The following is a 13,116-nucleotide window of genomic DNA, read 5'->3' on the forward strand; positions in this document are numbered from 1 at the left end:
ATCTTGTTTGTGACAAGTGCAAGCAAATAATATCGCCGTGCAAGACTGCCTTAGCAGTCTCCCAGAACAAAGAGGGATCAAATTCATGAGCGGAATTATTCTGGGCATAATCCTGCCGTTTGTTAAGCAAGAAGTCTCCAAACGACGATTCCATGTGAAGATCCAGGGGAAAATGCCAGCCTGTACCTAAACTCTCACTGGACTCCAGTTCCAAAGTAACCCACACTATAGCGTGATCAGAGATCTCAATAGGCCCAAGATTCACGGACTCCACTTTAGAAGATAAAGAATGAAACACTAAGAGATAGTCAAGACGAGAATGAGTACCCTGAGCTCTCAACAAATGAGTGAAATCACGCAGAAAGGAGGTGTAGGACTTGCCTAGCATCAAGCAGATCAAGAGAATCGCATAAGATATGAACCCCTTTAATAACATCAACTGACTCAGAATGAGGATTCAAGGTCCTGTCAAGGGTAGGATCTGCCACCCTATTAAAATCTCCTCCCACAATTATTTATTTATTTATTTATTTGTTACATTTATACCCCACATTTTCCCACCTATTTGCAGGCGCAATGTGGCTTACATACTACTGTATAGCGATCGCCAAATCCGGTATGAACAAATCCAAAGTGATGTTATGGTAGAGTAAGGTTCATGTGTAACAGACACATTAGGGAACCGTAGAGAGGAAGGGTTATTATATGTCCATTACGAGCTTTGGTTTCGTTGTGTTGCAGGGTACAGGCATTTAAGTTGGGTCGGTAGGGTAGTTTTTAGTGATTTCCGGAAGTTTAGGTGGTCGTTTATGAAGTAACTTTAAAATACTGGCAAAAAAGGATTTGCTATAAACGTTAGGGGTGTATAAATTACATAGCACAAAGGGGCTAGCCTCAGTGATGACCAGAGCTATAATATAATGCCCCACAGTCAGTAACCACCTGTTGAACATCCACCAGTAGACCGTTCCGAAAAAGAGTAAGAACCCCTGCTCTCTTAGCGACCGCAGGAGATTCAATATACTGCGCCATCCACCAGTGTTTGAGTTTAGCATGCGGAACTTCCATTAATTTAAATGGAAGTCGTAAATGGCTGTGCACTGATAAAAATATAGGCGCACAGCCTTTTACTGCCTGAGCCATGACCACCACCGATTTAGTAGGCGCTAAGGGCTCATGCACGCCTACTCCCTGTCCCCCGAGCTAGAAAATAGCAAAATATTTTTCTGGCATGGGAAACGGCAAACACAAAACTACCGCAGGGCGCCTGAGAGTGCCTAGCGGTATTGTGTTTTGCTCACATTACCTGCGCGGTAGCCCCTAACGCCTCTTTGTAAAAGGGCCCCTTAATAAATTAGTAGCGAATTCTTTACGGAATAGAAAGCAACTACACATTGCACTCTCCAAATTATATCTACCAAAAGTACATCGGGGGAGTTAACTTTCCCAATCTGTATAACCATCACTGGGTATATATTCTAAGACAAGGAATGATGTGCATTCAAGGCACCTATGCCTCATCTCTACCTAGCTGGGTCATTTTTGAAAAAAACTTATGTAATCTGATATTGGTCCAACATATTACTTTTCGAAATACTTAAAGAATAATTAAGATCCTTGCATCAACTCTTAAAGCACTGAATATGATGGACTTGTCCCTTATCCACAAAACCGAAGAGAGTGACCACTGTTAGTAGACTTAAAAAAAATTCATGGTCTGCAACTTTGGAATCCAGTAGAGAAGAACAAGACTGGTATAGACGGTGGAGTAAAAGATTTTGTCCTTTCAGATCAGCATCCATATGTCAGTCTTTGTTGCTCATAGAGTTGTATAAACAATAGTGAAACTTAACAAAATTTCTCCAGATATCTCGGATCGCTGCTGGTCTTGCTCAGTGGACAAGGGTTCATTAGAACATACAGTAATAACTCGGTTTTCGTTGACTTCGGTTATCATCGGTTTCGGTTTTCGTCGATTTTTTCTGCAAAAAATTTGTCTCGGATTTCGTCAGTTGCCTCGGATTTTGTCGGCGTGCCCACGTGACCTCACTGCTAATTTTGCGAAAACAAAGGGCGACCCACGCGTTCTCCTGCTCAGGAAATAATTGCCTCGGTTTTCGTCGGTTTCGCTGATTGTTTTCGGACAGATTATTGACGAAAACTGAGGTATCACTGTATAATATATTGATGCCCAAATGTCCACTCTTTCTGGTCTCGGAAGTGGCAGAAAATACAAGAAATTCTGCACACATCTGAACCGTTATCATGTAGAGGCGTGCTTTTTAACCTCTTTCAACCTTATCACGCTTTTACAGAGGATAATGTTTGTTTAATAGCTATATTGACTGCCATGCAAGACATCTTACGCTCCTGGAAGAACTTCCAAAATCTTAACTTCCATCTTTCATGGCAAAATTATGTTGTATTTATCGTTATGAATTTAATATAGCTCAAAACATCCTGTGAAATCATGTCTTTCTCACATATGGGAACCCAGGGGCGGACTGGGCAGTTCTCGAGGGCCCAGAGGCTCTAGGGGGCCCAGAGGCTCTGCCTGGATGCCCGGTGCATCACTGGTGATCTACAGTGGCTTCTGCGGAGGGGGGGCATGTTCTTTCCTGCCCGGCCCATATTTTTAAAATGGCCGCCAAGACTCCCTGCGGAAACAACTTTAAAAGTTTTTGAACAAGTACAGTGCCAGGCAGACTTCTACGGTCTTTGCCTTGAAAACACCTTGGACAAATCAAGTTCAGGTATACATATGTAGTATCACCTTGTATCACCTCATACCTTATGTAATGAGTTTATCTCTTCGGGCAGACTGGATGGACCATACAGGTCTTTATCTGCCGTCATCTACTATGTTACTATGTTAGACTATCATTTCCTTTTGTGCATTGCGAATAAATGCTTGTTGGCCTCATTAAGATCCATTTTAATATATTTCAATACAATTTTTGGCCATCTGTAGCGTACATATTAACACCCAAGCTTGAGCCCTCTGAAAATTTGGCTCAAAATAAAATGCGCAAACCCAACGTTTTTACTGTACGTTAACGCTGGCAGTAGTTTTGAGTATCGGCCCCTTATTCCCTGGGGTATTTATTTTATTTATTTATTTATTTTATTCATTGCATTTGTACCCCACATTTTCCCACCTATTTGCAGGCTCAATGTGGCTTACATAGTACCGTCAAGGCGTTTGCCCAGTCGGTTAGTAGCAGATACAAGGTTGTGTATTGATTGTATGAGTTATAAGTGGAGGGTCGTAAGGGATGAAGATTGTCTGTTGTCCATTCCGATTATAGTCATGTTGTGTTGCTTGGGCGGTTTACGTGGGGTCATTGTGGTAGGCCGTTTTGAAGAGGTTGGTTTTTAGTGATTTCCTGAAGTGCAGGTGGTCCTGTATTGTTTTCAGAGCTTTTGGGAGGCCATTCCATAGTTTTGTGCTTATGTAGGAGAAGCCGGAATGCAGGGTTGAGTTTTTTGTTGAGTGGGGTGAGGGGAGCTGTATGGAGTCCTCCAGGATTACAGTTCGTAGAATCCTGAGGGAGGGGTTACTGTATCCAGACTGAAGGGGGTTACAAGGAGCCCTCCAGAGAGTTACAATTTCATCTTTACAGGTAACATTGAGTTTAGACCCTGCGATGTTTCTTGAGGGAGGTGCAGGATTGAGTTTTTCATTGGTGGTGGTGGTGGTGGTGGGGGGACTGTATGGAGTCCTTCAGGGTTACAGAATCCTGAGGGAGGAGTTACTGTATCCAGACTGCAGAATTCTGAAGGAGGGGTTATAGAGACAATATACTGTATCCGGACAGGGACAGTATACAGATCGTAGTATCCTGAGGGAGGAGTTACAAGGCAGTATATCGCATCCAGAGGGAGGGGTTACGGGTTCTGTATACCGTGTTCTATCAGTTGAGTCCTGAGCACTATTCCCTCTAAACTGAGTGGAAGGTGCTGTCTCACTATCACAATTTTAATAGCGAGGGACAGGCAAGATCTGCAGAACTCCAGGGGACCTGCCGGTCCGTAGTGACTGAAGACACAATATTGAAGTAGTACCCTCACCGGCAGCAATGCCGTTAGAGGTCTCCTGCTCAGCTTAGAGAGGTCCCGAGGGTGGGATTACTCAGACACTGCTTGTAGCAGAATGGCTCAGTGGATTGTGATAGGGGAGAGCAGCTTTGCTGAGTGTTTTGTGGATTAAAATATTCCCAGTGGTCTCACAGACCGAAGAGTTAATTAGCTCTGCTTAAGAAGTGTACTGCAGCCAAATACCATTGGAATATTATAAATAGACACGGCACAGATTGTTCTGCTCAATTAATTAGAAAACAATTTTCTTTCCAGTGCAAAAAATTAACCAGCTCGAAATGGCTTGCAGTCCTCACGTTCAGCTCGTTTCCCTACACAGCCTTGTTCAAGCGTACAGGAAGAAACCGCTATTAACTGCTGAGTCCTTTACCCTGTAAAGTAGGGGTTCTCAAATCGAATCCTCGAGGTCCAGAACCCAGCCTGGTTTTCAGGATTTCCACAACGAATATGTGTTAAGGTCTATTTGCATTCACTGCTCCCATTGCATGCAGACAGATCTCATACATATTCATTGTGGAAATCCTGAGCAACCAGGGTGGTTGTGGACCTCGAGAACTAGATTTCAGCACCCCTCTATAGAGTATGGGTGATGCCAGACTGTGTCATCCCTACTCATGTCATCATCAGCTGGGGGGGGGGGGGGGGGCGATAAATGTCTGATGTCATAAATTAGGCGAGAAAAGCTAAAGCTGATGAGTCCATGTTCCCAGAGCCATTGCCAGGAGGATATAAATGTGATTGTTCATACGGCCCAAGTACGTCCAGTGAGACATAAAGGGCAATTTTATAACTGTGCGTGCGTAGTTAGAGGTGCCATGTGTCTGCAGATGTTAAGTAGTAGTAGTAGTAATTGGCATTTTCTTTGTATGTGTGCCATGAGCTATTCAGTAAAGTAGCAGGTAAGTGCTTTAGTGCATGACTTCACAGGAGATGTGCACATTGGCAGGACAAGGATGTGTCTCCCACTTACTGCATCACTTACAGAATAAAGGGTGTTTTTAGGCTGCTTGTATCCCTTCCCAAATTAGCATGAACCAGCCAATCTCAACTGGGAGGAGTAAAAGAAGCCAATGCTAAGGGCATATTAGAAAGTATAATTTTATTCACTTATCAAGAGAAAGTTACAATTTACAAATGCTAGTTTCTCATGTGGAGAGCAGGGGACACAAACACGTGGTCTACCACTGCCTCTCCAACGTAATGCTCTGATTCAATTGTTTATATACCTTTTGTGTTAAGCAAGGCTTCACATTACTTCAGCACTTATCTTCCTCAGAGATCATTCTGTTCTCTATTCTCACTATCTGTTTTCCCTTAAGTTGCTAAATCACATTCTTTTGTCCATCCATAATTGCACCTTTCCCACGCCAGCTTGCCCGTAAGGGTATAAATTCCTGAGTTTACACAGGCTCATGTTCTTTAATAAATTACAGGCTTCTCAAAGTCTGATAGATTCCAGAGTCGCACAGGCTTGTCAGTCTCTGCCCGTTTTGACTTGTGCTGTGGTGCTGACCTGTGCTCATAATTCTACAAGGGCAACCGAAACTGAACCTGTAGTCAAAGTGTGCCGCTCGGTTTCGGCCGAAACTGAAACTGGCCCAGCCCTCCAACTGGTAACAACCTCCACTCTCTCCTTCCCTCCTCTTCCACAGCTGAAGATCGCTGTTGCCCTTGCCGGCTTCAGTGGCAATCTTGTCAGACTGCCGCTGGGAGTCACGGCAGCCATTTTGATTGGAGACACATCAAGGGCAGGAGCGCCTGGGGGTTGCTCCTGTCCCAGCTTGCCACTAGACCACCAGGGAAGTAAGGTCAGCCCAGGGGCATCAATGGCCTACGGGTCTGAGTGGGGGGGGGGGGGGGGGTGCTTCTTAATGTTTGGAGAGGGGAGAGAGCCATTGGACAGAAAAAAAAGATTTAGCTGAAACCGAAACAATGCCGAATGTGTATTTCTGGTTGGTTTTGGTGCCAAACCTGAAATCAAAACTGAAATTTGGTCGGCCTCTGTTACAGAATAGTGTAATTTGCACATGTGGCGTACCACTTAGGTGTGCCCAGTTACACCTGCCGTTGACATGGCGTGAGTGTGCTTAACATTTTGCCCTGAAATGCAGGTTTACGTCTGTATTCCATAACAGCATCTGTGTGCACAGCTTTCGTGATAGAATTAGCACTGGGCGCTCAGTTATAGAATTGTCCATATGCTGTAATGTCCTGCTGTGTTAGCAGGTGACTTTTGACTTCTTGTGATCTGATAGTGGAAGGCTGTTTCCTCTTCTCATAGCTCTTGACTTTGTGCTCTTTTTGGATTCCAGGACAAAATCAACGGTACCATCTGGAATGAAATTGACGACATCAAGGCCTTCAATGTTCTAGACCTGGAGGACTTTGAAAAAATGTTCTCAGCCTATCAGAGACACCAGGTAAGCTGTACAAACTCAGGGTGTCCCTTTATGCATGAAGAGCAACTAAAAAACCAGATAGAAGCTGCTAGCAATCCTTCCCCAGGGGCAAGGCTTGCGTGTACCACAAGGTGGAATAGGCATCTGCCTAGGGGGAAGAATTGGGGGGGGGGGGTGAGGGGGATTTTGGCATGGTGCTGGTACAGCCCTCAAGGCAGCCTCAGTGCAGCATTTGAAAACCTCCATCAATTCGATAGTTTGTCTTTGAGCACACGCCTCCATGCTCTGGTCCTGCTGCATCTCGCCCCCTCCAGCAGGAGGCTTGCATTGCAAGGGGCGGATGCAGCAGGCCTTGACCATGGACTAGAGCTCCAGGGTGTGCTCTACACATACTGCCTTCAGATCTGAAGGATGGGCCAGGGACAGGTAGGGGGACAGTGGGAACAGCCGAAGTAGGGAAGAAGCAATCTGTAAGGGAAGAGAGGAAATGAGGGAGGGGGGAGGTGGGTAGGGAAGGAAAGGAAAGGGAAGATGCGGAGCCATAGGGGGAGGCAATGGCTGGATGCCTAGGTGATCAGATACCCTTGCGTTGGCCCTGCCTAGGAGTATATGACTGCAGATGGTAAGCGTCATTAATCAGTGGTCTTCTAGGTAATGTGGAGCCAGGCACTCACCAGAAACTGTTTTCCTCCTCAGCAGAGCTCCAGGGCAATCAGGAAGTGTTATGTCTCCTCCACAGAACCCTGACAGAGAGAGAAGGGTGCTGTTGGGCACTTGGAGTTTGGTTGCAGGATATAGAGTCCCCAGAAATAAGAGACTAAGATGTTACTGAAAAAGTTCATCCCTAGAGTTCTTATGGCTTAGTGTAACAGTTGTATGTATTGTGGAGTGCAAGTTGGGTTACTCACTTATTGAGTTTTTCCCAATGTACTCCACCGTTGACGAAGCTCTGTGGCTTAGCTGGCTTTTGAGCATGCTCTGTTGAATGCTCCTGTAATTATGGGATTACTTTACTGAGGACAGAGGAGCACAGCTAGTCGGCTAAACCAGAGTTTCTGACTGTAAAGGAACAGGGGGCAGTTAAAAGCTTCATTGACAAGAGCCCATGGCAAGTGTACTGTTTTTGATGTGTTTTGAAAGGCATGTTTCTTTCCCAGTCACGATGGGATTTCAGTGTTGGGAGAATGCCTCAGGGAATACCTTCCCCAAGCCCAGTCTTTCTCAGAACAGTGCTTCTGTACCTCTGCCAGTACTACACAGACCTGTCAAGTGTCCCGCATTGAGAGGAAGACTCCTACTTTGGAATATAACTCCCGCAGAACGTGGGAGACGTTGGAAGCCAACCAGTCGGGTTTTTTTCTCTGTCTGCCCATGACCACAAGCGACTTCAAACTTCAGGGCTGACAATTGTGCTGCGAAATTAACATGCGGAAAGTGTGGACCGTGAACTTTGAAGCTGTTTATAGTCACAGTGATGGAAGGCAAGGGTTGCAGAGGAGTGGCGTGGGGGCATGCACTGGGGCAGGGTGGGGAGTGAGCCTGATTGGGAGATATGGTGTCAAAATCTCCTGCTTAAAAACTGCTCCCCGTAGGCATCTCTGTAAATACAGCACGGCAAACCGGAAACTGCTTCTGCGCTTACGAATTTAGCACTCGCAAGACCTAACTCAGCGCTCGACTTCTGTGCTTGCTTAGCCTAGCATAAGAGATGTGATCCAGCTGTTGTGGACTGTGGTGCCAACCAGGGGCGTAGCCAGACTTTGGCGGGAGGGGACTCCAGAGCCCGAGGTGAGGGGGCACATTTTAGCCCCCCCCCCCGCCACCACCACCTACAACTTTGACCCCCCCCCCCCCCGCTGCCGACAACCCTCTCGACCCCCCTCCCACCGCCAACCCTCCCCCGCTGTCCCCTACCTTTGCTGACGGGATACCCCAACCCCCGCCAGCCGAGGTCCTCTTCTTCCCGCGCAAGGCTTCGTTCAGTTTCTGAGTCTGACGTCCTGCAGGACGTCAGACTCAGAAACTGAACGAAGCCTTGCGCGGGAAGAAGAGGACCTCGGCTGGCGGGGGTTGGGGTCCCCCGCCAGCAAAGGACGGCAACAGTGGGTTGACGGCGGGTTGGCGGTGGGAGGGGGGGTCGAGAGGGTCGTCGGCAGGGGGGTCCAGGGCCAAATCTACGGGGGCCCAGGCCCACATGGCCCCACGTAGCTATGCCCCTGGTGCCAACTAGACTGCAAGACTGGAGATTTCAGGCTCCCATGTCCGATGACTTGTAAAAATCTTCACAGCCTTGTACGTTTCGCATTCTGCTGTCTTAATCATACGTTAGGAGGAGTTTTGCTGATCTACACAACGCACGCCTGTAAAGGGGACATCAATAAGAAAGAATAATTATGGAAATCTTCAAAAAGTAATTAAGACTAAGAAAGCAAAAACATCTGGATTGCATAAGTCTTCACAGTGTATAACTTGGTACTTGGCGGAAACCCTTTTGTCAGCAGTAGCACAGGTCTGGGATTTGACTGGGCCATTCAAGGACATTCACTTTCTTCTTGCTCCATTGTTGCTTTGGCCACTCCATTGAGCCACTCCATTGTTGCACCCCCATGGGCTTAGGATCTCAGCTCCAGGTCTGTGGCAGACCGGAACAGTTTTCCTCCAGGATCTACCTATACTTTGCACCATTCATCTTCCCCTCAATCTACATAAGCCTTCTTGTCCTTACTGCTGCAAATTATCCCCGGAACGTAGTACTGACATCGACACCATGCTTTAATGTAGGGATGGTGGGGAATGTGCTGCACCGAGAGCAGAAAGTTCCACTTAGGTTCTATTAGACCACAAAACCACCTTTCACATATGTGCAACTTTCCTAAAGGTTTCTTTGCAAACCCTTGGTCCCACATCATTTGGCTTCATCAGCCAGCTTAAACCATCCCCAAGTAGAAGCTTTACCGGCAGACTCTCAGTTCTTAAGCAAATCTTTTTTATTGTAGTACTCATAAGAAACAAAGAAAATCCAGTGTACAATTCAGTTGCTTAGAAGAGAATTGTTGCCCTCTGCACATAGAGTCTGTATCTAGCCACCCCAGAGGCAAGGAGATGGCCAGAACCTCAGTCCAGCTGAGAGGAAAAGCCATGGCTCTTAAAGGAAATAAAGTAGAGAAACTCAGGGTAAATAAAAGGGGAATGGTTTGGGGAAATGTTTACAAATCTTGACGGAATTACGGTAGATTAAGGAGGGATCACCCCTAGAACAGCTGCTGATCACAAAGGAATGCTAGCAAGACTGGGCTCTCTCACACAACCCACAGGGGTAGAGAGGGAGGGCTGGCCCTAGCTCAGAGATAACAGCCAATAGGGAAAGCTCACAAGGAGTCAATTATAGGATACTGCAAACTATAGGGAGGGGGAGCCCTAGTACACAGTGCTACGTATACACAGACAATGCAGTTGAACACAAATACTACTACTACTTAACATTTCTAAAGCGCTACTAGGGTTACGCAGCGCTGTACAGTTTAACAAAGAAGGACAGTCCCTGCTCAAAGGAGCTTACAATCTAAAGGACAAAATGTTAAGTTGGGGCAGTCTAGATTTCTTGAATAGAGGCATAAGGGTTAGGTGCCGAAGGCGATATTGAAGAGGTGGGCTTTGAGCAAGGATTTGAAGATGGGCAGGGAGGGGGCTTGGCGTATGGGCTCAGGGAGTTTATTCCAAGCATAGGGTGAGGTGAGGCAGAAAGGGCAGAGCCTGGAGTTGGTGGTGGTGGAGAAAGGTACTGAGAGGAAGGATTTGTCCTGTGAGCGGAGGTTACGGGTAGGAACGTAAGGGGAGATGAGGGTAGAGAGGTAACGAGGGGCTGCAGATCGAGTGCATTTGTAGGTTAGTAGGAGAAGCTTGAACTGTATGCGGTACCTGATCGGAAGCCAGTGAAGTGACTTGAGGAGAGGGGTGATATGAGCATATCAGTCCAGGCGGAAGATAAGACGTGCAGCATTCTGAACGGATTGAAGGGGGGATAGATGGCTAAGTGGGAGGCCAGTGAGGAGTAGGTTGCAATAGTCAAGGTGAGAGGTAATGAGAAAGTGGATGAGAGTTCGGGTGGTGTGCTCAGATAGGAAAGGGCGAATTTTGCTGATGTTATAGAAAAAGAAGCGACAGGTCTTGACTATCTGCTAGATATTGCCAGAGAAGGAGAGGGAGGAGTCGAAGATGACTCTGAGGTTGCGGGCAAATAATACTCATATCAAATATACATAGCAATGCACCCTGGCTCCATGAACATGGAGGCAGAATAATTGTGGAAAAATATTGAAACTGTCAAATCATCAACATTTTCCCAGTCTCAACCAGAGATTTCTGCAGTCTTTTAAAGTAATTTTAGCCCTCGTGGAGGGGCATAATCGAACACGGTGCCCAAGTTTTCCTGAGGACGTCCTCGCAGGACATCCCTGCGAAGGGGTGGGGAAACCCATATTATGGAAACAAGATGGGCATCCATCTTTCATATTGATAATACGGTCGGGGACGCTCAAATCTCAACATTTAGGTCGACCTTAGAGATGGTTGTCCCCAATTTTCGGCGATAATGAAAACCGAGGACGCCCATCTCAGAAACGACCAAATCCAAGCCCTTTAGTCATGGGAGGAGCCAGCATTCATAGTGCACTGGTCCCCCTGACATGCCAGGAGACCAACCAGGCACCCTAGGGGGCACTGCAGTGGACTTCACAAATTGCTCCCAGGTGCATAACTCCCTTATCTTGTGTGCTGAGCCCCCCAAACCCCCCCCAAACCCACTCTCCACAACGGTACATCACTACCATAGCCCTTAGGGATGAAGGGGGGCACCTACATGTGGGTATAGTGGGTGTGTGGTGGGTTTTGGAGGGCTCACACTTACTACAACAAGTGTAACAGGTAGGGGGGATGGGCCTGGGTCCGCCTGCCTGAAGTGCACTGCAGTACCCACTAAAACTCCTCCAGGGACCTGCATACTGCTGTCATGGAGCTGGGTATAATATTTGAGGCTGGCATAGAGGCTGGAAAAAATATTTATTATTTTTTCTTAGGGTGGGAGGGGGTTAGTGACCACTGGGGGAGTAAGGGGAGGTCATCCTTGATTCCCTCCGGTGGTCATCTGGTCATTTAGGGCACATTTTTGTGGCTTGGTTGTAAAAACAAAAACACCAAGTAAAGTCGTCCAAGTGTTAGTCAGGGACACCCTTCTTTTTTCCATTATCGGCCGAGGACACCCATGTGTTAAGCACGCTCCAGTCCCACCTTCGCTATGCTTCCGACACGCCTCCATGAACTTTGGTCGTCCCCGTGACTGAAAGCAGTTGAGGATGCCCAAAATCGGCTTTCGATTATGCCAATTTGGGCGACCCTGTGAGAAGGATTCCCATCTTCCGCTTTGTGTCGAAAGATGGGCGCCCTTCTCTTTCGAAAATAAGCCTGATAGTAACCTTCCTCAGCAGTTTCCTTAACACACAGCTACTGAGACTGACTTTAAAGGGAGGGTCTGGTTGAGACAGGGTCTTGGTAGTACCAGACTGTTTCCACTTTACCATGATACCCCAAGGGATACGGAAAACGCATTAAATTTTTCCTGTAGCCTTCCTCTAATATGAACCTTTGAATAACTTTATTCTGGAGTTCTTTTGGAAGCTCCATGTTTGAATGTTTAGACCTTTGCTTCGAATTCATTTCACAGAGCAACATCAGCTTAAGTCTTCATTCAGGAGTACTGGAATCAACTCATCTACTGCTGTAACCAGTCACAGGTAGACTCTAGTTAATTTATTACGGACCTTGTTAAAGCAATTTTTGGAAAAAGAGCTAATTGGGGTTTGCTGTGGCAAAAGGTATGAAGACTTATGCAATCAAGACCCTTTGGTATCTTAGAGTTGATTATTTTTTTGAATATTTTTATAATTGTTCTTTCACTTTGTGTAATGTAGATCAGTGAAACAAACTCCTACTTTAATTGTATTTTGAATTGTACTTTTTAGATATCAGAATGAGAAAAATGTACAGTGTTGTGAAGACGTTCACAAGGCCTTACAATTTTGACATTGCTGAAAACCAGCAAGCATCTGCAGGTGTTTTTGGGAAGCCATGGCGAATACCTCTGATTTTCTAAGGACATGGGTCTGTGAGAGAAAGCCACCATTTTGAGTTCTGTTGCCAGTTGGCTGCAAATTCGCTTGAGAAACCTGATCCAGTCCTGGATTCACCCCATGGCATGGAAAGACCTGTAAACTTGCTTTTTGACTAGGGAACACAACTGGGAAGTCAGAACTATAAAGTCTCTACATGCCATGTGGTAAACCCAAAACTGGATCATTCCTGCTGGGCGAACGTGGAGCCAACTGGCAACCCTCATTTCCTTAGGTTCAGATGAAAAGCAGAGACATCCAGTCCCATGAATTCTGTGGTCCTCTACGTGGTGGACACTGGGACAACAAATCCCAAGGGTAGTGGGAACGGAATTACCTTGCCAGGGTAGGGGTCCCTTTTCCTCCATATGGTCTTCAAGGACCAGAGCCCTCTGGTAATGGTATTAAAATATTCAGAGCTGTGAACTGCAGCCTCAGCAAACCTTGGCATAATC

The 13,116-nt window shown here is 46.4% G+C and overlaps 1 protein-coding gene across 2 annotated transcripts in view; it reads left to right on the forward strand.

Annotated features, from left to right (window-relative positions):
- DAAM2 (dishevelled associated activator of morphogenesis 2) overlaps window positions 1–13,116 on the forward strand; it is a 482,413-nt gene that overhangs the window by 360,381 nt on the left and 108,916 nt on the right. For both annotated transcript variants that reach the window (XM_030195775.1, XM_030195776.1), the window contains exon 15: window positions 6,411–6,518. In XM_030195775.1, coding sequence (XP_030051635.1) covers window positions 6,411–6,518 — 108 coding nt within the window. The remainder of the gene's footprint in view (window positions 1–6,410; window positions 6,519–13,116) is intronic.

This window comes from Microcaecilia unicolor, chromosome 3 (assembly GCF_901765095.1).
Source record: "Microcaecilia unicolor chromosome 3, aMicUni1.1, whole genome shotgun sequence".
Lineage (NCBI taxonomy): Eukaryota > Metazoa > Chordata > Amphibia > Gymnophiona > Siphonopidae > Microcaecilia > Microcaecilia unicolor.